Source organism: Drosophila bipectinata, chromosome XR (assembly GCF_030179905.1).
Source record: "Drosophila bipectinata strain 14024-0381.07 chromosome XR, DbipHiC1v2, whole genome shotgun sequence".
In the NCBI taxonomy this organism is placed as follows: domain Eukaryota; kingdom Metazoa; phylum Arthropoda; class Insecta; order Diptera; family Drosophilidae; genus Drosophila; species Drosophila bipectinata.
Window position 1 is genome coordinate 9,021,336 of NC_091735.1, and position 26,195 is coordinate 9,047,530.

The following is a 26,195-nucleotide window of genomic DNA, read 5'->3' on the forward strand; positions in this document are numbered from 1 at the left end:
AGTGACACGGCGAAGGCGCTGTGGTCCGAGAAGAGGTCTACTTCTCTCGCCTGAATTCCGGCAGAATCCAGTCCTCCGGAGATGGCGAAGTCTAGGACATCTGGGATTTTGTGAGGATTCGTAGGCCAGTATGTGGGTGCACCGGTATGTTTCAGCTCATGTTTCGGGTCTGAATCTTCCTGTATAGGGCCGAGCCCTTTGGGTTCCTAATCCTGGAGCCCCACCAGGAGTGTTTAGCATTAAAGTCCCCTCCGATTATGAACTTGGTACCGCGGCAATCCAGCAGCAAGCCGAATTCCTGTTCTTGGATGTTGTGCCTGGGGGGCAATATGCTGCAGCGATTGCTATGTCACCGTTGGTAGTGGAGATTATAATTTGGGCACATTGCACCCAGTCTTCGCACATGGCTGGAAGTGCCTCATACTTGATGCAGCTGCGAATTAGGATGGCCGCGCCCCCGCCATCTCTACTGTTCGGGTGGTTAGCGGCAATGAGGTCGTATCCTCTAAAAGTCAAGTATGATCTGTTGGTAAAATGCGTTTCTGATTATGAGAAGAACGTCTGCTTGGTGGGTCCTGCAATACAGTTCGACCTCTGGCCTTCTTTTTACCAGGCTTCTGAATTGCTGGCTTGGCTTCTTGGGGCAGTCTGCTTGGGGGCGAACGTGCTCCTTGCCTTTTTGTAGGCTGAACAGCCCATGTAAGAGGCCGCGTGTGGTCCTCGCAGTGGAGGCAGACGGCTGGTTCACTGGCGATTTTGGTGCATTCGGACGATGAGTGCCTTTCTCCACACTTTACGCATCTTTACTCCAGATGGCAGTACCGTTTCGTGTGACCGAAGCCCTGGCAGCGATGGCATTGGGGCACATCGTCGAATTTTTTGGTGGCTCAACCGTAACCATCGTGCTGCATAGCCGCTTGACTTGAATGGCCTCCTTGTTGTTTTTGGCTGGCTCGAGGTTAATAAGGAACATTTTTAGTGGCTTCTTTGTACCTTTTTGCGTGGGAATGTGTATATCCCTGACTTTGTGTCCATGGCGGCTAAACCCCTCCTTAATATCCCCCGGGTCGGTGGAGAAGTGGAGGCCTTTAACGACGATCCGATAAGCGCGCTCATCTCGGGGCTGGAATGTGTGGAATCGATGGTTATTTTCGCTCAGGAACCTTTTCAGTGTTGAGTAAGTATCCTTGTCTGGAGTCATGACGCAAATAGTGTTGTTAGTGCTTGCCTGACGTAGGTCACTTCAAAATCCCCGCCTAAGAAGCGGAAAATGTCTTTGGAGAGGCCCCTGATGCTGGATACGTCCGGGATAAAAATGGGGGTGTCATAGGATAAATTCAGGGTTTGAGTTTTGTTTGGTTTTTATTTAGAAGGAGCAGCAACGGTGCCGCTCCAACATTTAGATGAAGCAGCTGAGGTGCCGCTCCAACGATCAAAATGTCTTTGTTCTTTTACAATATTTCTTAAGTCTAAGTAAGGCTAAGTCTCGTAGCTGCGCTGCTCGCAGGCGGCGGCAGAGAGACGAATATGTACTTATATATAAAGGAATATAATAATATACGTTGTTATGCGCTCTCAAGTGGAGGCGCGAGGGGTATGCACATGCTGACCGTTTGTTACGATTATGCTGACACTAGCACTTTCTGTGTGCGGGCTAAGCCAGAACGATCGGTTCATATTTCGGCCACTTAGGGTTTATGATCGGGACTTTGGATTATGTAAACACTGCAACAAAGTGTTACAGTGCGCACCCTTTAAGTACTCTCGGTACAGTGGGTATTCAATATATGTGCATACAACAGGGGGCGGTTTGATGATTTTCGCCGTTTTTTCCGCGGATCGCTGGGTCTTCTTGTCATCTTTTTTCTTCATACCGTCAACCTCCATGTCGCTGTCATGATCTTTATCGTCTAAATAAGATAGAATTGCATAATAGTAATTTTTAATATTAGCTTTAAATGCAGCTCTGGCTGCTTCGCGGGTGGTTGGTTCGTCTTCCATTATGGGTTTTTTAGCAGACTTCCGCTTCATTTCTCCATGCTCGGAGTCTTCATTTTTTCCAAACACCAAACAAATATAAAACCACTCTTATTTACATAGTCTTGCGGCCAATCTCGGGCAAAACCAACATAATGGGCTGGCAAGACGCCCCAGTTCAATCAAAATCAAGCCGCCTTCGAAAGAAAAGGCCGATTCTAATTTTCATAAAATTTAAAATCTTTGTAAACACTAACTAATCTTATTTTTTGGGATCTCCTACAGAACTCCTAACGTGGAAATCCAGCTACTTATGTAGATGGAAGAATACAAAGAGCTTTATTTTAAAAATTTACATTCCCGCTTGGTCTATGCTATATGTGGAGTCCCTCAAGGACGTTATATTAGCTCGTTACTGTGTTCTCTTTTTTTTATGAATGACTTTCCCCCTGCTGTAACGAACTCGCTAGCACTTGTGTACGCAGTTAATCTTTGTCTTTAATACAAATCCATTTCTGCCCAATTCAGACTTAAATCCGATCTCGTCAATTTTACTTAATGAATCAAAATTAATACTTATGTCTTTTTGTCGTTTTAGTCCCACCAAGCTAGGTATTTTCTCTATGGGATTGCCTTAGATTGCCTGTTGTACTAAAAACTCAAATTTGCCGACCATATTTCTACAATAGTTAATAAGGCTAAAGATGTGCTTGGTTTTATTAAAAGATGACCAAAAGAATTTAACGACCCTTATAATACAAACAATTTATTTTTTTCTTTGGTGCGTCCGATACTGGAGTTGGTTAATTTATCTGAAGTTCCCAATCAAGACTGCATAGAATCCGTAAAAAAGAACTTTACATTTGCTGTTAGAGGTCTTATTTGCGATGCAAATCTTCACCTTCCTTGGTATCATAGCAGACTCTTACTAATAAACTTACCTCCCTTTACAATTCGTAGAACAATAAAGAACAACAAAGGATGTACCCATTGTTGTATCGGTGTCTACGCTGAAAGCTCTGTCCCCTAAAAAAACTGCATGCACATTGGGGAGGCCGTCGATCTACTACAGTGACTTTGGCCATAGCCGTTTCCATTTGATTGTTGGCCATCCTTTGCTCTTCTGGGCAGTTGAATTAAGGGTGTACGTGTGAGGTTGAAAAAATCGATTTTTTTTATTTTCACATATTTTGAAAGTATTGTTTATTGAGAATGTACTGTTGAAGTTTCAAATAAAAATATCAAATAGTGACAGACCTAGAGCCCATAATCGACCGCCAACACCGAATAGTATGAGTTCCTCGATAGCGTTTAAGCTTTAAACGCGTTTTTCTCGGAACGACATTTTTGCGTGCGGCGCAGGTGATTCACAAAATTCTATGGTACCGATCTAGCTGAAATTTGGATATGTTGTTCTAAAAATAAACACTTTTGTCCCGCACTAGAATCAATTATTTTTAATAATAACTTTTTTATTTTTCATTAAATTTTTTTTGTGAGTTCGCTATTTTGTTGTTTATTGAAAAAATATTTCATTCTAGTTCGGGACAGAGTCATTAGCTTACATAACAATAATCTATTCTAATTTTACTGGCGACTGGCGCATGAGGTTACTCAAAAACTATAAATCCAATCGGTTCCAAATCTTAACACGTTATTCTATAGATATATAGCTCTCGTATGAACTAGGATAAATCAAATCGGTGAAGATCTTCTTTACTTTTCAACTCGATTTGTGGCTGAAAAAAATGGAAATTAAAAAAAAAAAATTTCAAAGGTCCGCCATTTTGTTAATTTTTGAGCGAAGTTAATAATCCTAGTTCATACGAGAGCCAAACATGTACTTTTTCTAATCCCGTTGGAATTTTTGGATTCTGATGTTCCAGTGAGCGGAAATCACATGCGCCGCCGAAAAGAAGGGCTTTTCTTTGATCACAAAAAACAACAACAAAAACAAAACAAAAAAAAATTCTGTGAAATGATTTTCTTCCTTTTTGTGTCTTAATATATGTAAGCACAGTTACAACCCTAACAAATAATTTATGTTCATTTGCCAGCCCATTGAAAATCGTCAAAATTTAAAATCGAGAATGGGGGGGGTCCCCTTAAATAACCTCTAAAACAGTGGTGGGCAAACTCTCATTTTACATAGCACGCGAGTATAGGGTAGGAAATTCTACCGCAGCGATGCCGGCACACTGACAGTGTGAGCACTCTCAAATTTTTTTTAGAAGCTCTCTCATTTGCTCTCATTTTGATTCATTTGACAGCTCAAACTAAAAATAAAAATTTTTCCACTGAGAAAAATTTTTTCAGAAATTGGATTGGAAAAACTTTCCTTCACGGAGAATATAGATAGGGCAGCGTAGTTTTTTATTTTTTTAAGAAATGTTGCTAGCAAAGCTTTTTTTTAAATAAAATACTCAATTTTAGTGCCCATTCCAACTTTTGAATTAACGAAAAATGAAATAAAAAAATAGGTTTTTTCGCTCAGTGAATTCTCTGCTCTCATTGTTTTTCTCTGCTACGCATACACTTAAATTTTAAACATGTGTTAGTTTTGCCCCCCACTGCTCTAAAAGTAGGCCGGAACATCACTCTACATCAGAGGTCGGCACCCCAATACATTGATATGATTTTACCGCATTAGTGTTAGTAACGTATAGCAGAAAGTAGGCTTTGAGCATGACGTTTCACACATTTATACTGTGTGTGTGTGGCAGAGCTCGGGCAGAGAAATTTCCTATGCCCCGAGGCCGTGCCGACCTCTGCTCTACATCCTTAAATAACTTATCCTTATTCGGAAGGTTGAGGTAAAAACTATGCGAAAACTATGGTACTGCTACACTTCCTGGTTTATTGTGCCATTTCGCAGTGATTATCGCAGTGTTCTACATCTTCTTTTCCCTCCACTTTATGTATTCGGCCAGTATTCCTGGCGAAATCAAAGGAGCTGTACGCCCGGTTCGGCGTTACGGTGCTGGGGCTTTTTGTAATCTTTGGCATTTGCTCTTTATCCTCTCACTTATTTTTCCTGTGGTTTTACTTCTGATTCCCCGCTCAAGAGGATTATAATTTGGTGCTGCTCATCGTTGCTTATGCATTTAAAAAAAAAAGTTTTTCCCATATAATTTAACTAACCTTTAAAGTTTAAACATTAACGGTATGGATTCTCAGAACAAATTTTTGTTCCATACTTTTGCGCTTGGCAAAAAAAGAACAGCAGCCTCCTACTGCTTCGACGTCACTACTACCGATTCAGTAAGGAAACAGTCTAAAAAGTCCATAACAGTCTATAACTCCTAAAAATTATCCGATTTGGCTGCAGTTTGATTTGTAGGTTTAGCCATTGGAACAGTTTGGCATCAAATCCTTTTAAAAAAACATTAACTGGCGCTAACACCAGACTTCTTTTTTGGGGGCGAGAGTGGGCGTGGCAACATTTTGACAAAAATCTGATATGCGCGTATACAAAAAAAGTCTAAGTTCCAAATCTGATAGTTGTATCTCTTATAGTCTTCGAGATCCACGCGTTCAAAATTTTAGCCCGCTTGTATTTGAAATGGTATTCCTCTAAAAATCAGCCGATTTAATTTAATATTTTTTTTTTTTTTATATATATTAACTGTAGAAATAATTTGGCATCAAAAGTAGTTTGGCCGTTTGGCCGATTTTTAAAAATCGTCCAATTTGAACGAAATTAGCTTTTCGGATATAACTATAGAAATAAGTTTGGCATCAAAAGTTCTTCAAAAAATCTTTCTGTACTGGAAATTCCTGTGCTACAGGAATTAGCGATTTATGGGGGCGGAATTACTACGTGAACTACGTGAGCATTATAGGGGTCTCCAGGCGACATCCTATAGCTCTACCTCCTATAGTCTATGAGATCTGTCATACGGACAGAAGGACAAACGGACGGAGACGAACATAGCTATATCGACTCGGCTGTTGATGCTGATCAAATATATATGTATATGCGGTCGGAGATGATTTCATCACTGTGTTACATACATTCACAAGACTACAAAATGCCCTTATACTCTACGAGTACAAAAAATGTGATGCAGATTTAATTATTTTAATGTGATATTCAGTCCCCCTTAAAAGATATTTTACTGATATTATATCTCTTCCTTCTAGCGGAAACCATGTTACTTCTTACGGACTTGTGTCGTTGCCACCCACGCCGCAAAGTAACCAAGAACGAATTCAATTAACTATTTCCTGCCCTGATGGTCTTGCCCACGGCTTGAGCGAACAAAATATAAGACTTTATCAGATAGTACAAGAACATAAAGTATATTTTAAGCGTCCTTAACTAATATTTTTAAAGTAAACCAAAAATTATTTGCAGTTACGCGAGGAAACTCTTCTACGAGAAATACATAGCATGCGATTGGCTTTGTTGGAAAAAGGTTGTCCCAGCTGTAATAGTATCGTTTCGGCTAATATGGAACATGTAAATATACCAATTTCTACTAAAGTGTAAAACTTGCTACTTCGTCGAAAAGCAGCTTTAAATTGTTATAAACATATAGCTGCGATATAACTGAACGATCTGAAATGGTATTTGGCAGAAATATCAACTTTGGTATTTTTCAAGATAGAAGCTTGGGACTTTTTTTTAGCTTTATTGTAATAAAGTGATTATATTATGATATTCTAATAAGGATCGAGTTACTATATCCGATGTTTCCGGTTTTAACTGCAAGGGTATATCAACTTCGGCCTCGCACGAAGTTAGCTTTCCTTTCTTTTTTTTTTTTTTTTGTTTTGTAATTTTGTTCTTTAATTTAGTGTGGTACCTACACATTTAAGGTTGTAGTCTCATGTGTGAGGTTGAAAAAATCTATTTTTTTTTTGTCACATATTTTGAAAGTACTGTTTATTAAGAATGTACTGTTAATGTTTCAAATAAAAATATCAAATAATGACAGCGATACAGCCCATAATCGAGAGCGCGCCTACACCGAAAAGTATGAGTTTCTCGGTAGCGTCTAAACTTTAAACGCGTTTTTCTCGGAACGACATTTTTGTGTGCGGCGCAGGTGATTCACAAAATTCTATGGTACCGATCTAGCTGAAATTTGGATATGTTGTTTTAAAAAGTAACACCTCTGTCCCGTACTAGAATCATTTATTTTTAATGATTAGTTTTTTTTTATCATTAATTTAAGATAAATTTTTTAATTTTTTCTTTGGGAGTTCGCCATTTTGTTGTTTATTGATGAAAATATTTCATTCTAGTACGGGACAGAGCCCTCAGCTTACAAAACAATAATATATTCTAATTTTTTGTTTTGGATGACTCTAGCAGTCGAAATCACCTGCGCCAGGGACCTACCTTTTTTATACCCTTGCAGAGGGTATTATAATTTTGTCCAAAAGTGTGCAACGCAGTGAAGGAGACATCTCCGACCCTATAAAGTATATAAATTCTTGATCAGGATCACCTCCTGAGTTGATATGAGCATGTCCGTCTGTCTGTCCGTTTCTACGCGAACTAGTCTCTCAGTTTTAAAGCTATCGTCTTGAAACTTTGCGCACACCCTTCTTTCTTTTGCACGCAGTATATAAGTCGGAACGGCCCGGATCGGCCGACTATATCCTGTAGCTGCTATATAACTGAACGATCGGAAATGACCCAACTTTCGTGTTTTTAAAGATAGAAAGGTGGAATTTAGTACAGATTCTATTTTTGGTCAGTTGATCCAACCTACTAAATTTCATTAGGATCGGCCGACTATATCCTATAGCTGCCATATAACTGAACGATCGGAAATGACCCAACTTTTGTGTTTTTGAAGATAGAAGCTTGGGACATTTTTAGGTTTGGTTTTTGTATTATAATAAATTGGGTTATATTGTCATATTCTCATAAGGATCGGCCAACTATATCCGATGTTTGCGATATATATCCGGTTTAAACTGCAAGGGTATATAAACTTCGGCTCCGCCGTTAGTTAGCTTTCCTTTCTTGTTTTTTATATGCATACTTTGGCATGCTATAAAGTGAATTAAACTACACAAGAATAAATTAAAAAAAATGTTTTCAAATAGTTTATGATGCCTATAAAAACATATTTGAAAATTGAAACAACCGCATTATTTTTTATTCCAAAAAATTTTTTTTGAAATAACCTCTAAAAAGTAGGCCGGAACATGAGACTACATCCTTAAAAAAATGATATGTAAAAAAAAAAATGTGTCTATTACACGTTCTGCATAATTCATTATATCAAATTGATCAAATTTGATCAATTGATCAATATTCTAGATGTGCTGCAGAAACTGTGCGTGATGGAACATATTTTTAGTTTTGGACTTTGGTTCAGGGAAATCCAAAGGTTATGGAGCAAATACGAGGAGTAAAAAAAAATTGTATTTTGTCGGCCTCTGTTATTTGTCAAACAAAATTAATTTAACATTTTTGATTTACATAAAGTTCGTGATATAAATCTGGAAAATTCAATTTTCTAATCATTTAACCATTATTTAGGAAAATGGATCAGATATCGTTGAAAACGCTTCAACTTGTTCCTGGGAAGCCGTAGAAGAGCGTTGTGGTCCTTCGTCATTGGTCCCGACTTCGAACCAAGAAAAAAAGGCATCCAGTGTCCTTTGGGTACCAGATCATGCTGTTTCACGTTGCTCCAGTTGTCAAACTGAGTTCTGGCTTGGAAGAAGAAGACATCATTGTCGGTGCGCATTAAAAAATATTTATTTGTTTACTATTTTAAAATAATTTAACGATTTCTTGCTAAATTATATCACTAACCATACAGCATATAGACTACCCATTTCATACAAGGGAAATGGACGCAAAAATTTCTTACGACAAGCCCCAGCAGGCCCAAGAAAGAGATGTTACTCTTTTACTTACGCTCATCGTTCGTTCATCTTACGCTCATATTCTCATTGGATGTTTTCTGTTTCTCATTCTCTGAAAGAAGCGCGATGAAGAATGTTGGTCTGCGCTTGGATTGATCTATGTATGTAGCGTGTCACACATTCACATACACGGGTGCATGTGTGTGTGCGATTTCGTTTCGAAGCCAGCGCACGAAAATTTTGATTTTTCGAACTTTTCAGATTTGCTACCTTAACGAAATTCGGGTATTCGTTATTGGGTGAAATGACGAAAGAAATTATATTATATTTATACCCGTGCAGATGGTATAATAATTTTGGTCAAAAGTGTGCAACGCAGTGAAGGAGACATCTCCGACCCTATAAAGTATATATATGCTAGATCAGGATCACCTCCTGAGTTGATATTAGCATGTTCGTCTGTCCGTCCGTCCGTCTGTCCATCTGTCCGTGTGTCCGTCCGTCCGTCTGTCCATCTGTCCGTGTGTCCGTCCGTCCGTCTGTCCATCTGTCCGTCTGTCTGTTTCTACACAAACTAGTCTCTTAGTTTTAAAGCTATCGTCTTGAGACTTTGCAGACACCCTTCTTTCCTTTGCACGTAGTATATAAGTCGGAACGGCCGGGATCGGCCGACTATATCCTATAGCTGCCATATAACTGATTGATCGGAAGAGGTTGACACAAGAAATTTGACACAAGAGCTATTTTTGGCAAAATATTACGACATGTCAAATTTCATAAGGATCAGCCAAATTTCATAAGGATCAGCCCACTATATCCTATAGCTGCCATATAACTGATTAATCGGAAATGCTATAACTTTGGTGTTTTTAGAGTTAGAGAGTTCGGATTTTGCAACAATGCTATGTTTGGCAAAATAATACGACCTGCCTAATAAGGCGGATCGGCCGACTATATCCTAAAGCTGCCATATAACTGAACAATCGGAACAAACTTTCGTTTTTTTAAAGATAGAAAGCTTAGTACAGATTCTATTTATGGTCAGTTAATCCGACCTACCAAATTTCATAAGGATCGGTCAACTATATCCTATAGCTGTCATATAACTGAACGATCGGAAATGATATTTTGTAGAAATACCAACTTTGGTATTTTTCAATATAGAAGCTTGGGACTTTTTTTTAATATAATTTTTTTTAATTTTTTATTAATTAATGGAAGTATGTATATAAGGAACTAAAGTATTAAAGGAAATTATTAAATTAACGGCATTAATTTAATAAGATCTTCCAATAAACCGAATAAATAACAAATGCCTGAAAAGTTAGAACTCGCCCCGGAATTTAAGATGGAATCGGACATCGACTACACTACGAGCGTCTCGGAAGAAGTACTCGTTGCGGCAGCTAAAATTTCTACTCCTCACGGGAAAGAACTAGACCGAAACAAATACTTCAAATCTAATCAGCAAATCGAACAGCTTGTGCGAGAAAAGAGGCGCACGCGTCGTGATTAGCAAAAAAGCAGATCACAAGCTTCAAAACAACGCCTTAAGGAAGCAACCCGATCACTCGGCCAGGCTCTTCACCAACAGGAAGAAAATGCACAGCTGAGGTACATCCAGAATCTCTCGCCAACAAGCACAAAGTACCCCCTGTGGAGGGCCCACTCAAATCTTAGCGCCCCAATTGAAACGACCACCCCGATAAGAAACTCTTCGGGATGCTGGGCTCGCAGCGACGAAGACCGAGCTGCAACATTTGCCACACATCTCCATCTCCCATAGCCTAGTGGGTAGTGTAGCTGCACGCTAAGCGTGGGGTCGTGGGTTCGAACCCCACTCATGACAATCATGACCTCCAAAGTTTTTCGGCATCATTATGCTTAGTGGACTCTTTTCCAATGCTACTAAACATGTGATGTCGAAAAACGGTATTCCCAGATATCGACAGGTGGCAGCCCCACCTCTGGGATTGGTCGCACCTGGCTAATCGCCGAATCGACTGAAAAAACAACGATTAACGAAACCAATACAAGAGAAGATACCAACCACCCCCCCAACCCGTGGACGACCATTCGCATATCGAAACGGACACGAATTGGACAAGGGAACGTGAGGACTTAATGAAACCAACCAGACTGGCGCAGTTTAAAGGAGAAATGGAGAAAATGCAGAGAGGGGGTCGCCCAAAGATGCCCTGGCGCCGTACAGCACTCCTAGAAGCAGCCCGGGAAAAACATCAGCTGGAACACGACAAAAACAAATAGCGCCAAAAGTTAGGTGGAGAGCCCTTGTAGAGGCCCTAAGCTCCCGAGAGGAGTAATAAGGAAAAAAAAATTATACCGAAGCCTGGAAAAGACCACACAATTCCGTCATCATACAGACCAATAAACCTTCTATCTTGTTTGTCTAAATTGTTTGAAAAATGCTTGTTAGCTCGCATAATACCACATCTGGAAGCTTGCAATATTATCCCGGCACACCAATTTGGCTTCCGAAGAAACCATGGAACCATCGAACAAGTAAACAGATTAACATCCGAAATCCGCTCAGCCCTTGAACAGCGAGAATACTGCAGCGCTATTTTCCTCGACGTATCTCAAGCTTTCGACCGAGTTTGGCTCATCGGACTCATGCACAAAATTAAAACGTATTTGCCAACAGACACCCACAAGCTACTGGAATCATACCTCTACAATAGGGCATTCTCAGTGAGATGCAACGCAGCTACTTCGGGCGACTACACCATCGAAGCTGGAGTTCCACAAGGAAGCGCACTCGGCCCGTGTCTTTATGTTTTGTATACTGCGGATATTCCTACGAGCGCACAACTTACAATGTCAACGTTCGCCGATGATACCGCTATCCTTAGTCGCTCCAGATGCCCAATGCAGGCAATAACCTAACTGGCTAATCATCTCATAATAGTGGAAAGGTGGCTGTCCGACTGGCGCATTAAAATAAACGAACAAAAGTGTAAAAATATAACGTTTACTCTTAATAGACAAACATGCCCTCCGCTTTTACTCAACGGTATGCAGATCCCTCAAGCTAATGAGGTAACGTACCTTGGTGTCCACCTTGATAGACCTGGCGTAAGCACATCGAATGCAAAAAGATGCACCTAAAACTGAAAGCCAGCAGCCTCCACTGGATCATAAACTCACGATCGCCACTGTGCCTGGACTACAAGTTACTACTGTAAAATTCAGTCCTAAAGCCAATCTGGACGTATGGCTCCCAGCTGTGGGGGAACGCGAGCAGCAGCAACATAGACATCATACAGCGCGCACAATCAAAAATCTTGAGAACTATCACTGAGCTATCAACATACCTTGGTATGTTCGCAACGAAAACATCCACCAGGATGTGGGCATCCTCGCAGTGAAAGACGAAATCCAGGAGCAAAAAGAAAAACTGTCTTCGCACCCAAATTTTCTCGCTCGGGGATTGACTTGGGTTTCTAACGTACCCTGCCTTAGACGCAACGACCTCTCAACCCAGCAATAGATTTTTAGGGCCGTCTAACTCTGTATCAGTCAATATGACTGTTAAATAAGTTAAGAATATAAGATTTGATACACCTCTTGTTAGTCTCGCAAAGAGAAGATTCAAGAAATAAAAGCAACGTTCAATAAAAAAAAAAAAAAAAAAAACAAAGAAGCTTGGGGCTTTTTTTTTAATTTAATTTTTTTTTATTTTATTTAAATTTTTTTTATTAATTAATGTAAGTATGTATATAAGGAACTAAAGAATTAAAGGAAATTATTAAATTAACGGCATTAATTTAATAAGATCTTCCAATAAACCCAATTAATAACAAGTGCCTGAAAAATTATCAACAAAACAAGAAAGGAAAGATAACTTTGGGAGGATCTGAAGTTGATATACCCTTGCAGTTAAAAGCGGATATATGGCAGCTATAAGATATAGTAAGTTGGATCAACTAGCCAAAAATAGAATCTGTACTTAGTTCCATCTTTCTATCTTCAAAAACTCGAAAGTGTAAAATTGACAACTATAGGATATAGTCGGCCGTTCCGACTTATATACTACGTGCAAAGGAAAGAAGGGTGTCTGCAAAGTCTCAAGACGATAGCTTTAAAACTAAGAGACTAGTTTGTGTAGAAACAGACAGACGGACAGACAGATGGACAGACGGACGGACAGACGGACATGCTAATATCAACTCAGGAGGTGATCCTGATCTAGCATATATATACTTTATAGGGTCGGAGATGTCTCCTTCACTGCGTTGCACACTTTTGACCAAAATTATTATACCATCTGCACGGGTATAAATATAATATAATTTCTTTCGTCATTTTACCCAATAACGAATACCCGAATTTCGTTAAGGTAGCAAATCTGAAAAGTTCGAAAAATCAAAATTTTCGTGCGCTGGCTTCGTGTATGTAAATGCACCCGTGTATGTAAATGTGTGACACGCTACATACATAGATCAATTCAAGCGCAGACCAACCTTCTTCATCGCGCTTCTTTCAGAGAAACAGAAAACATCCAATGAGAATAAGAGCGTAAGATGAACGAACGATGAGCGTAAGATCTCGCTGGGGCCTGTTGGAAGAAATTTTATTCATTTTTTGTTAGTCATTATATGCTATTAAAAATGTACATAATTATACCCTTAAAGAAGATATTATAATTTTGGTCAAAAGTGTGCAACGCAGTGAAGGAGACATCTCCGACCCTATAAAGTATATATATTCTTGATCAGGATCACCTCCTGAGTTGATATAAGCATTTCCGTCTGTCTGTTGCTACGCAAACTAGTCTCTCAGTTTTAAAGCTATCGACTTAAAACTTTAAGTCGGAACGACCGGGATCGGCCGACTATATCCTGAAGCTGCCATATAATTGAATAATGGGAAATTGTGTAACTTTGGTGTTTTTGGAGTTAGAGAGCATGAGTGAATTTTGCATGAGGGCAAAATTATACGACCTACCAAATTTCATACGGATCGGCTGACTATCCTATAGCTGCCATATAACTAAACGATAGAAAATGACCAAACTTTCGTGTTTTCGAGTCCTTCCGTGTGTTTGAAGATAAAACTCATATCGGAACTTAGCAAAGTAATGCTTGCTCCCTCTCTAAGAGACAACCCTTTATACTGTATATTTTTTTGTTTTCGGTTGAACTTTCTCAGATGACTTTTATTTTTGAGGGTCTGCTAAAAATAACTTACAGAGACCGAATCGTCGTTTGAGACTGGCGAAGAAATAAAGTATTTAGTTTAACGGTCTTTTGTGTTTTGACTCAAAAAGAAAAAAAAAATACTTTGCGTCAACTCAACTTTTAAATATATTCCTCAACAAAAAAAGTTGGGGATAGCCGAGAGGTAATTTTTCCGCCTAGCAAGTAAAGTGCTCAGAGTTCGAGTCCAAGTAAAAAAAATTTGTTTTTATAAATCCATTTATTGGGGTTTATTTTAAAGACAAGAAATATGAAACATACAAATATAACATATTCTATTTCGAGTTCCAATCGGAACGTTCTGACGGCTTGTCACACATAAGCCACTGTTTTGAAATTTTTTCCTTAAATTGTCAAAAACAACAACTTTTCATCTTAAAAGTTGCAACTTTGCAACATCGAAGATGAATCTGCATATATACATTAGAGGGAGGAATTTCAGAAAAGAGGAATTATTACAACGGGATTGAATCCCTTTAAGTCAAAAATGCCCCACTCAGCCAGGGCAAGGACCATTTACACTGATGCGGCAAATTTTAAAAAAAGGAAAACATTTGATCCAGAAATATCTAAAAACAAGAAAGGAAAGCTAACTTCGGGCGGAGCCGAAGTTGATCTACCCTTGCAGTTAAAACCGGATATATATCGCAAACATCGGATATAGTTGGCCGATCCTTATGATTACATCATAATAAAACCAATTAACTAAAATAAAAAATCTAAAAAAATTTCCCAAGCTTCTATCTTCAAAAACACAAAAGTTTGCCGATCGTTCAGTTATATGGCAGCTATAGGATATAGTCGGCCGATCCTAATGAAATTCGGTAGGATGGATCAACTGGCCAAAAATAAAATCTGTATTAAGTTTCAGCTTTCTATCTTCAAAAACACGATAGTTGGGTCATTTTCGATCGTTCAGTTATATGGCAGCTATAAGATATAGTCGGCCGATCCTTATGAAATTTGGCATGTCGTAATTTTTTGCCAAAAATAGCTCCCGTGTCAAATTTGAACCCTCTAACTCTAAAAACACCAAAGTTATACCATTTCCGATCAATCTGTTATATGGCAGCTATAGGATATAGTCGGCCGATCCGGGCCGTTCCGACTTATATACTGCGTGCAAAGGAAAGAAGGGTGTGCAAAGTTTCAAGACGATAGCTTCAAAACTGAGAGACTAGTTCGCGTAGAAACAGACAGACGGACAGACAGACAGATGGACAGACAGACAGATGGACAGACGGACAGACGGACATGCTTATATCAACTCAGGAGGTGATCCTGATCAAGAATATATATACTTTATAGGGTCGGAGATGTCTTCTTCACTGCGTTGCACACTTTTGGACAAAATTATAATACCCTCTGCAAGGGTATAAAAAAGATCAAGAAGAAATGGACATCTTGGAGTCAGAAGAATGTAACGTTACCGTTTTACATCAGAAAAAGCTCAGGATTAACGATCCGGATTCAAATGTCATTAACATCAAAAACAATTACAACGGCGGTTCCTCCAAACCACAGCAAGTACCGCTTAGCTATAAAAGCAATCATAAAGGTCCTTATCATAAAGGTATCAATCATAAAGGTCCTTATGACAGTACTAGAGAGAACCGTGAACCAATTAATGTCCTTGAATCAAATGCATCTATTTTTGTGCTTAAACTTAGAGATATACTAAAAGTTATTAAGGGGTTATATACAGTTGTGATATATGAAAAAATCGATTTTTTTTTATTGCATATTCTTTAAGTATATTCTATTGGGTGTACTCCCACAAAAATTGATAACGATCGGAGCATTAGATCCGAAGCTGTAGCTATTTATAGCACACTATCTGCATATAAAACTTGAACAAACTTGAAACTTTAAACGCGATTATCTCAGAATCTTTTTTTTGGGAAATTACCTTTGCGGTGGACACGATTACTAAAAAACTACTAATCCGATCAACACCAAATTTTGACCACATATTTATTATGATATTAGCTAGTCCGTGAACGAGGGATTTTCCATTTTTTTGAAAACTCCCTTTTTAAAGCACAAAAAACGAAAATCTTATACCTTGAAAAAGTAAATTTTTTGTTTCAAACGTCGCCATTTTTTTTTTAATCAAAATTTTAAAAAATCCCTCGTTCACGGACTAGATAATACAAAATACTAACTAAACTTTTTTGAATTTTGGATTTCGGATGAACCGTTTTCGAGAAATCATGTCCACCGCAAGACACCATCGAAAAAAGACGATTCCGGAATTTGGCTATAACATTTTTGTTATGTAATATCTTTATACCCTTGCAGAGGGTATTATAATTTTGGTCAAAAGTGTGCAACGCAGTGAAGGAGACATCTCCGACCCTATAAAGTATATATATTCTTGATCAGGATCACCTCCTGAGTTGATATGAGCATGTCCGTCTGTCCGTCTGTCCGTCTGTCCGTCTGTCTGTCCGTCTGTCTGTCCGTCTGTCTGTTTCTACGCAAACTAGTCTCTCAGTTTTAAAGCTATCGTCTTGAAACTTTGCACACACCCTTCTTTCCTTTGCACGCAGTATATAAGTCGGAACGGCCCGGATCGGCCGACTATATCCTATAGCTGCCATATAACTGATTGATCGGAAATGGTATAACTTTGGTGTTTTTAAAGTTAGAGAGTTCAAATTTTAGGTGAAAGCTATTTTTGGCAAAATAATACGACATGCTAAATTTCGTAAGGATCGGCCGACTATATCCTATAGCTGCCATACAACTGAACGATCGGAAATGACCCAACTTTAACCCAACTCGTGTTTTTGAAGATAGAAAGCTGGAACTTGGTACAGATTATATATTTGGTCAGTTGATCCGACCTACCAAATTTCATTAGGATCGGCCGACTATATCCTATAGCTGCCATATAACTGAACGATCGGAAATGGTACTTGGTAGAAATATCAACTTTCGTATTTTTGAAGATAGAAGTTTGGGACTTTTTTTAGATTTTGTATTGTAAAAAATTGGATTACATATTCCTATTGCCATAAGGATCGGCCAACTATATCCGATGTTTGCGATATATATCCGGTTTTAACTGCAAGGGTATATAAACTTCGGCTCCGCCCGAAGTTAGCTTTCCTTTCTTGTTTTATGAAAAAATTTAATTAAGTACATAGAAACATGTACTAAACAACGTCGGTAAAACATTTTTCATAAATATTTTCTATGGTGTCAAAAAAAAATCGATAAAAATACATATTTTTGCGCGGTACAACTGTATATAACCCCTTAAAATAGACACGGGCGTTGTAAGGCAGAGTGTAAGACAGCTAAAGCTTCAAGTGATTTATTTAATTCTGACTTAAAAAACGAGGGCTACAACCCCAAAATTATTAAGGATTTTATTTTCAAGACTGGTATTATTTTCCAAATTCCAATTAAATTTTGTACTGATGATTTAAAAGAATTAATTTTTTCCCTAGTTCCCATTCACAAAATTATTAAAATCAATAGGAAAAATGAAAAAAAAAACGAATTTGTCCGCACGTTCAGGGTTAAGATTATTTTTGAAGGCTCCCAGATTCCAGAGGAAATTGACTTCCTTTATACAAAGGTTAAAGTGGAAGCTTATGTTACTTTTAGTCAATGTTTTAGGTGCTTCAGATTTGGGGTTTTTGCTCAGCACTGTAAGCAGACTGAAGAGAAGTGTCGCAATTGTTCCCTTTCTCATACAAGAGAAGAGACATGCACGACACTTAAGTGTAGAAACTGCAACTTCTCCCACACAGCTCCTCCCTTGAATGTCCGGCAAGGAAAAGAGCGTTTATGACATCGTTTATGAGAGCAGAAGTGTATGACACCGCAGAATCTATATAGAAGGAAGTTAGAATAAGATATCCGGCTCTCTTTGATAAACTAGCTCCCACCACTCTTGAGATTTTTAATACCACCGAATTCCTTCTACTACGAGCCCCTAAAAATTCTGCAATCCCGGTTTTGCAGGATAACACTAAATTAGCTACTGAATCTATTCACAAATAACTACCCTACAACAAAATAGCTAAAAATTATAAAAACAAATGAATCGAAAGTAAAAATTCGCAAGAGACGATGTCCAACTGGAAACAAATTGTTAAAGATCTCGAAATATCCCTGGAAAGATTTGTTCCCCTTCAAGGGTCCCCTTCTCCCATCCAATCGGCTGATTCTGCAACTTTCCCATCTTTAGCAAGTTCTTATCAGAACTCAGCCTTGGAAACAGCTGAGAACAGCCTAATAACCCTTTCTTCGGAGATTGCCTTCTTCCTTTAAAAAACCCGAACAACTCATGTAATACAAGATCTTTTTTCGAATCCTAAAAGGAACACAGAAATAGATCTTAAAAAAATGAAATGAAATCTTAAACTTTTACGAAAACATAAAACTTTAACGAAAAATGTTATTAAAGAGTTTTCCAAAATTAATATTAGCTCCCTTAACAGTCTATGTCGCTCAACTAAGGATATAATTTTAAAAAAACACAATGTTTCTCAATAAAAAAAAAATATATTCCAAAAAAATACTGGGAAAAGACTTCTGAAAGAATTTTTAGATAGGAATGCATGCAGGTAAAAATATTATAAAACCAAATTGACATCCAATGCAGAATTGTATTTAGAGTCAAATAAAAAAATTAATAACTATTTTTATAAAGCTCGCAAAGAAAACATTAATATTCAAGCTGACTCGCTCTCTATCCCCCAGTCTCCAAAAGATATATGGGAAAAAATCAAAATTAAAATTTTACAGACAAATTAAAACCACGCCTAAACTTTTTGACGACTAGGACCATCCAATTTTTGTTCAGCAAATTGCAATAGCTCCTGATACTCTAGGCTGTATACATTATAACTTTTCCTCAATTTGAACTCGATTCTATAAATAGAAAATACTTTTCTCCTAATGAAGTCTTAGAATTTCTCAAGACTCGTAACCCAAATTCTTCGAAGGGACTGGATAATATTTCCTATAGTATGCTTTAATCTTTACCTCCTGAGCAAATTAAAAATTTTGTTTCCATGTTGAAGGCAAAAAAAATAAATGGCTTAAAATTAAAATCGTGCCTATTCCAAAAAAAAATGTTGATTCTTCTATCATAACCAACAAAAGACCTATGTAGTATATGTCTATTAAGTGTAGTTTTTAAGTGCCTTGAAGGTCTTGTTAAAAATAGCTTAGAAGAACACATTAGAAAAAGCCAACTAATTCCTGATAGGTCTTACGCCTTCAGGAAAATCCGCTCAACAGCACAATGTACTAATAATGTGATAAACAATGTTGCCAATCTTAAGGGGTTATATACCTTCTTTGTCGAAGAAAAAGAGGAAAGTTCGGATTTTTTTTTTAGGTATGTAGCAATTATTTAATTACACGGATGTTTTAATTTTTTGATAGTACACTTTATTAACAATGTTTGTGCAAAATTTGGTAGAAAAATATTAAATAGTTTTTAAGGGGTGGCAAAAAAAAAATTTCATTAGTTTAGTGTAATTCCTTGTGCTTGAACGATCGATTTTAAAATTTTTTTTTTTATGCATACGGGAACGTTTTATGCTAAAAATGAAATTTTTGGTCTCAAGAAATTTTACTAAAAAATTCATTTCGGCGAAAAAAAAGTTTGTAATTTGTAAAAAGTTTGTAAAAAGTAATTTCATTACGAATATTTAAAAAAAAATTTGAAGTAAATCGGTTCAGTAGTTTTCCGCCAATCCATGTCACCGCAAAGTCATTTTTCAAGATATTCGCGTTTAAAGTTTAAAGTTCAGTTCAAGGCCGCGACAAGGCGCGCGGTTGGGAGCGCTGTAACTTTTTTTCTACTGCTCCAATCTCTATGAAAATTTGGGAAAATGTTCTCAAGGAGTTGTTCTTCAAGATAAAGCAATAAAAAAATTTTCGATTTTTTGAAAATAAAAAAGGTATATAACCTTTTAAAGCCGAGGGCTTTTATGTTTTGGCAGCAGTACTGGACCTGAGCAAAGCCTTTGACTGTGTCAATGTCTCCATTATTTGCAGAGTACTTGTTGATTTCGGTTTCAACCACCGTTACATTAATTTTATCATTGACTTTTTGAGATAAATAATTCTTGTCTTGGGAAATTCCGAGGTCATTGTAAGCAAAGGAGTTAGTCAAGAAGTTGGCTCAGTCCCATTCTTTTTAGCCTGTATACAACCGTTCTTCTTACTATTATTGACAATAAAAGTATTGACAAAAACTTCTTCAATATGCGGATGATTTTTTTCTTATTTTTTTTGACAAAGATTTTATGACTGCAAGAGAAATTCTTGAACACAAAGTAAATCTATTTAAAGAAACTTGTGATACTATTAATCTAACTTTTAATCCTACCAAATTATCTGTGATACATTTCAACAATAGAAGACGTTCCTTAAATATTATGTGCAACAATCTAGTGATTAAGGAATTTGACCATGTTATTTACTTAGGAAGAACCATTAGTACTAACAGCTCCTCCAATAAAATAAATATGTTTCTAAATATGCTTTGTGGATGCCGTTTCGGTATCCACCCCAGCGTAGCTTTTAAGTTTTTTAAAGCCTTCGTTAGACCCAAATACGAATATGCATGCCTTTCCTTTGCCAATATCTTGAAGACTGTTACATCTTGTACATCATACATGCTAACTTCTACTTAAGGAAATCACTTTGACTAATAAAATCCACCTGTTAATATTATTTACCACCTAGCAGCAGAACTACCCCCTGCCTATAAATTAAATTATTAAATTATGCCTATAGAATTAAATTTGCTACAGCTCAGGAATTAGCTAAAATTTTAGAATTAGCATAAAAACATACTTAGAATTTAAAGACATTTTCGAGTCTTTAACCTATGTTGGTTCTTCATTTTCTAAGCCTCGGTTTTTAACCTTTGATTTAAATTTTTTTAAGGGTATCCTTCAAACAAGAAATCTAGCAGCCCTGACATGGTCGACAATCTTTTTGAAGAAAAGCATAGTTTATTAACAAGTCAAAACTGTGAAATTATTTACATGGATGGTTCTATTAGAGATAATTTCACGATGTGTTCTTTTTTACCATGTCAATAGTAACATAACTAAAAGTTTTTTTTTATCAATAAGAAGTTCTTTTTACTTACTGCAGAGCTTACAGCCTTAGAGAAAGCCATTGAATATGCTATTGACCAACATATTACAAGGGTAGCTATCCTAAAAGATAGTTTGGTTGCTATTCAAGCCCTTCAAAAGCGTAATATATCCAATCGCATTGTGGCTGAAATACTCCGAAAAATTGATAATATATTGTTTATTCAACTCCATCATATTCCGAGCCATTTAAATATCAAAGGAAATGAAGTTGCTGACTCTGCTGCTAAAAACGCCAATAACTTGGGATCCTGTATAAACATCCTGTATAACAAGATACACGATCAACGATGCTATCACTCACATATTCAACAGAGTTAAAACAGATTGGGAGCGCGACTATAATTCCTTTTGCATAGAAAGGAACAAAGGATACTGTCTTTTAATCCATATACCTTACTTAAACCATGGTTTCAATCTGAAAACTGCAATCTTAATAGATTACAGATCAAACAAATTAATAGAATCCTCAGCGGTCATTCTTTTGATAAATACACCCTATACAAGTTAAAAGTTCATGACAGTCCCAAATGCGATTGCAATTTCAATACAATATGTCACATATTATTTTAAGTTGTTCCAAATACGATTATATTCGCAGGAACTTCCCGCTACTACTCAAATACGATAAAATAGTATCAGATGAAAATTACAGCTTAATAACTAGTTTCATTAAGGGGTTATATACAGTTGTACCACGCAAAAATATGGATTTTTATCGATTTTTTTTTGACACCATAGAAAATATTTATGAAAAATGTTTTACCGACGTTGTTTAGTACATGTTTCTGGGTACTTAATTAAATTTTTTCATAAAAAAATATTACATAACAAAAATGTTATAGCCGAATTCCCGGATCGTCTTTTTTTCATGGTGTCTTGCGGTGGACAAGATTTCTCGAAAACGGTTCATCCGAAATCCAAAATTCAAAAAAGTTTAGTTAGTATATTGTATTATCTAGTCCGTGAACGAGGGATTTTTAAAAATTTTGATTAAAAAAAAATGGCGACGTTTTTAACATAAAATGTACTTTTTCAAGGTATAAGATTTTCGTTTTTTGTGCTTTAAAAAAATAGTTTTCACAAAAATTGAAAATCCCTCGTTCACGGACTAGCTAATATCATAATAAATAAGTGTTGATCGGATTAGTAGTTTTTTAGTAATCGTGTCCACCGCAAAGGTAATTTCCCAAAAAAAAGATTCTGAGATAATCGCGTTTAAAGTTTCAAGTTTGTTCAAGTTTTATATGCAGGTAGTGCGCTATAAATAGCTACAGCTTCGGTTCTAATGCTCCGATCGTTATGAATTTTTGTGAGAGTATTCCCAATAGAATATACTTAAAGAATATGCAATAAAAAAAAAATCGATTTTTTAATCAATCACAACTGTATATAACCCCTTAAAATGGCTAATATAGATTTATAGGATAATTTTTAAATCTTAACTTCCTTAACAATTCTCACATCATGTTACTGGAGCTAATTATAAATAACCTGGACGTGAATATTTGTATTAACACGGTCACTTTAAATAGTTGACTATCGCATCTTTATTCATTATCGTTTTTTTTTCCGTCAACATAGAGGTGGAGAAACATCGATGTTCGCGGACATCTTTCAGACTCACAAGATGATGCTGGTACACAGAAATATTTTTTAGCCAATGTCTTAAAGGCGTCACCATCTGTAGTCATCTAAAATACAATATTTTATACAAAAAATAGGAAAATATACAGCTGTGTTCATGAAAATAGCAGTGCTCATGACATAAATGTTTAAGATCGAAAAATCGTAGCATAAACACCAAAATGGGACAAATTTGGTTTACATCCACATAATATATTTATTTTTAATTATGTTTACATTTGTTTCAGTCTAATTACTGCGTTTTTTTTGAAAATATAGACAATAACAAAATAACATCGACAAAATGTGCTGTTCATTAAAATAGCAGTGTTACCAAAAAAATCTAAAAAATTCATTTAATCTTGAAAATTACTTAATACAAACAACAGAAATTATAAATATAAACTAATATTTTGTCGTATTGGCAATAACAGCTTCACACCTACGTGGCAAGGAGTCTACCAAGTCCTGGCAACGCTTGAGGGGAATCTGGGCCCACTCGTCCTGTAAAAATTGCCAAAGCTGCGGTTTTGAAGTCGGATATTTCTTTGCCACATATCCCTTGATGTCCCCCCATAAATTTTCAATCGGATTTAAATCCGGGGACTGTGCTGGCCACGACATTTCATCAATGTTTGGTTGACTAACCCAACTCTTAGCCAATTTGCTGGTATGTTTTGGATCGTTATCCTGCTGAAACGTCCATTTTAAGGACATATCTCACTGTGCATAAGAAAGCACTACTTTTTTGAGTATGTCGACATAGACGTCTTGGTCCATGATCCCATTCATCATATGTATGGGACCATGCCACTGTACGAAAAACGAGCCCATACCAATATTTTAGGGCCACCGTGCATAACGGTCTTAAAAGTGGGGTTTGGGTGGTTCTCAGTGTTTGAGGGTCGTCAGACATACTGTCTTGAGCCTGTCCCACCAAACAAGTCCAGGTTGGACTCATTTATCCCAAGAATATTGCGCCATTTCGTCACTGGCCACTTCAAATGGCTTTTGGCAAACTCCAATCGAGCATGGATATGCCTTGTACCAAGTAATGGCACCTTTCGTGGGCTTCGCGTATTTATATTTTCATTTACTAATCGACGGCGAGTGGTGACGACGCTGATCCTTAACTTCAGGACCGTTTTAACAGCCATAGAAGACGCAAAAGGATTCGCTTTGCTGAAACGCACCTTTCTTCGGCCCCCAATATCGGTGGTTTTTCGTTTGGACCCACGTGTTTCGGATTTCCCCTCATATTTTATGGCATTGGATACCATTTTGGCAGAAAAATGTACCGTATTTTAGATTTTTTATAGGGTTTTTCCTGCTTTCTAAGCTGAACTATCAAATTCCTCTCTTCCTTTGAACAGTGGTGTCCTTTACCCACTAAAATCAACATTTTTGCATGGTTATTGTGTATTTTCATTTAAATTAAATAAATGAACTTAAGAAAACTTACTTTTTACCAAATTTTTAATGTTTTCGGCGCTTTTTGGGGATCAAAATGAAAAACTGCTATTTTAATGAACAGCCAAAAACTTGTGATTTTGAACAAAAATGCCCAGAAAACGCAAATAAAAAGCAAATCTTACGAAATTTTTTTAGTTTTCCTATCTCCGTATCCCATTTTACAAAAATAATGATCAAGCGATGAACAAACGAAAAGGAAAATGCAAAAATTACCGTCCTTTTACTTCGTTGCTATTGCACTGCTATTTTAGTGAACACAGCTGTATATAGCATTGAATAGTTTCTTACCTGCCAATAAGCAAGGGATAGTTTTGGTTTTGCCTTCTTCTGTTTTCAATTTAATATTGTTAATTTTATGATGCATTTCGCATATAACTGGTATAATTAAAGAAACTGATACTTTTTGATTTGATGAAACAGAAATCGTAGCGTCTCCAAAGGGGGATAGCAATCCCGATATGTCTTGTAAAATGTCGACTTCTGCTTCAGAGAAGGGCGGTGAAAAGTTATGCGAAGATACCAAAGCCAATGTAATGCACTCGTTGGTCTTAAGGATTCGCTTGACCATTTCAAATGCGCTGTTCCAGGGAGTTGGCATTTCTTGCAGCAGAGTGTAGGGACCTATACCCTGTGCTTCTTTGAATTTCGCGTAATCAATCTGACTTTTTTTTTAAAAAGGAAACGATATACTTACATTTTGAAAGGATTGGATCGATATCTGGCAATTTTTTAGAGATCTTGAACAAGAAGGTTGATTGAGTGAGCCACACAGGGTAAGTATTTATATTCCAAACGACATGCTTTTAACATGGTCGACTCATTGTCGGTTACAACACAAACAACCTTATTTCCAACTCCCCAGTCATCAAGCACAGCCTTTAATGTTTCGAAAATATTGCTTGCGTTGTGATTACTTGCATCGAGGAGCTGTCTTGTTGCTAGAACTGCAGATTCAAGCTTGAAGCTATTTTGAGACAAAGTGGCATGTAATCGTAATGTAGCCTTCATTTGCTCAAAAAGTCCAAAGGTCCGTCGTAATGGCCAGAAAATCAATGTCTATCAGAATGGAATAGAGCTTGTTTCTTAGAAAATCATATTGGGTTGGCAGAACTAAATCGCGCAGGTGATATCTACTAGGTAACTTATAGCGCGGGTCCATTTCATTCATGAGCTCTTTAAAACCTTCGTCCTCAACGCATGAAAAATGTTGAGCATCGACTGCTATCATGTTCATAACCTTATTATCCAGGATCATTTTCGAGCGGAATCACTATTGTAAAATGCATGAGATTTTGCAAGAAAAGTTTCCATTGCTGTTGATTTTTGGCCAGTTCCGACTTTTAGGCGATCACCATGAACGTGCTTTAAATGGTCCATAAGATTTGTGGTGTTGCCCGCTGTCTTTATAGCCTTACCTCAGTAGTTGCAAATTCCATGAGTTTCCTCGACTGTTTTTTATGCCCTTGCAGATAATATAATTTTTAATTTTAATTTTTAATTTTAATTTTTTTAATAGATAATTTTTTTATAATTGCAGGTATTATAATTTTGGTCAAAAGTGTGCAACGCAGTGAAGGAGACATCTCCGACCCTATAAAGTATATATATTCTTGATCAGGATCACCTCCTGAGTTGATATGAGCATGTCCGTCTGTCTGTCCGTCTGTCTGTTTCTACGCAAACTAGTCTCTCAGTTTTAAAGCTATCGTCTTGAAACTTTGCACACACCCTTCTTTCCTTTGCACGCAGTATATAAGTCGGAACGGCTCGGATCGGCCGACTATATCCTAAAGCTGCCATATAACTATTTGATCGTAAACGGTATAACTTTGGTGTTTTTAAAGTTCAAATTTTAGGTGAGAGCTATTTTTGACAAAATAATTCGACCTACCAAATTTCATTAGGATCGGCGGATTATATCCTATAG

At 37.1% G+C, this 26,195-nt stretch overlaps 1 protein-coding gene across 8 annotated transcripts in view; it reads left to right on the forward strand.

The window, feature by feature from the left end:
- The window catches only part of LOC108126405 (phosphatidylinositol-3,5-bisphosphate 3-phosphatase MTMR3), a 52,062-nt gene that overhangs the window by 19,184 nt on the left and 6,683 nt on the right, over positions 1–26,195 (forward strand). For all 8 annotated transcript variants that reach the window (XM_043211347.2, XM_043211345.2, XM_043211350.2 and 5 more), the window contains exons 12-14: positions 6,121–6,277; positions 6,335–6,439; positions 8,480–8,682. In XM_043211347.2, the coding sequence (XP_043067282.1) occupies positions 6,121–6,277; positions 6,335–6,439; positions 8,480–8,682 (465 nt within the window). The remainder of the gene's footprint in view (positions 1–6,120; positions 6,278–6,334; positions 6,440–8,479; positions 8,683–26,195) is intronic.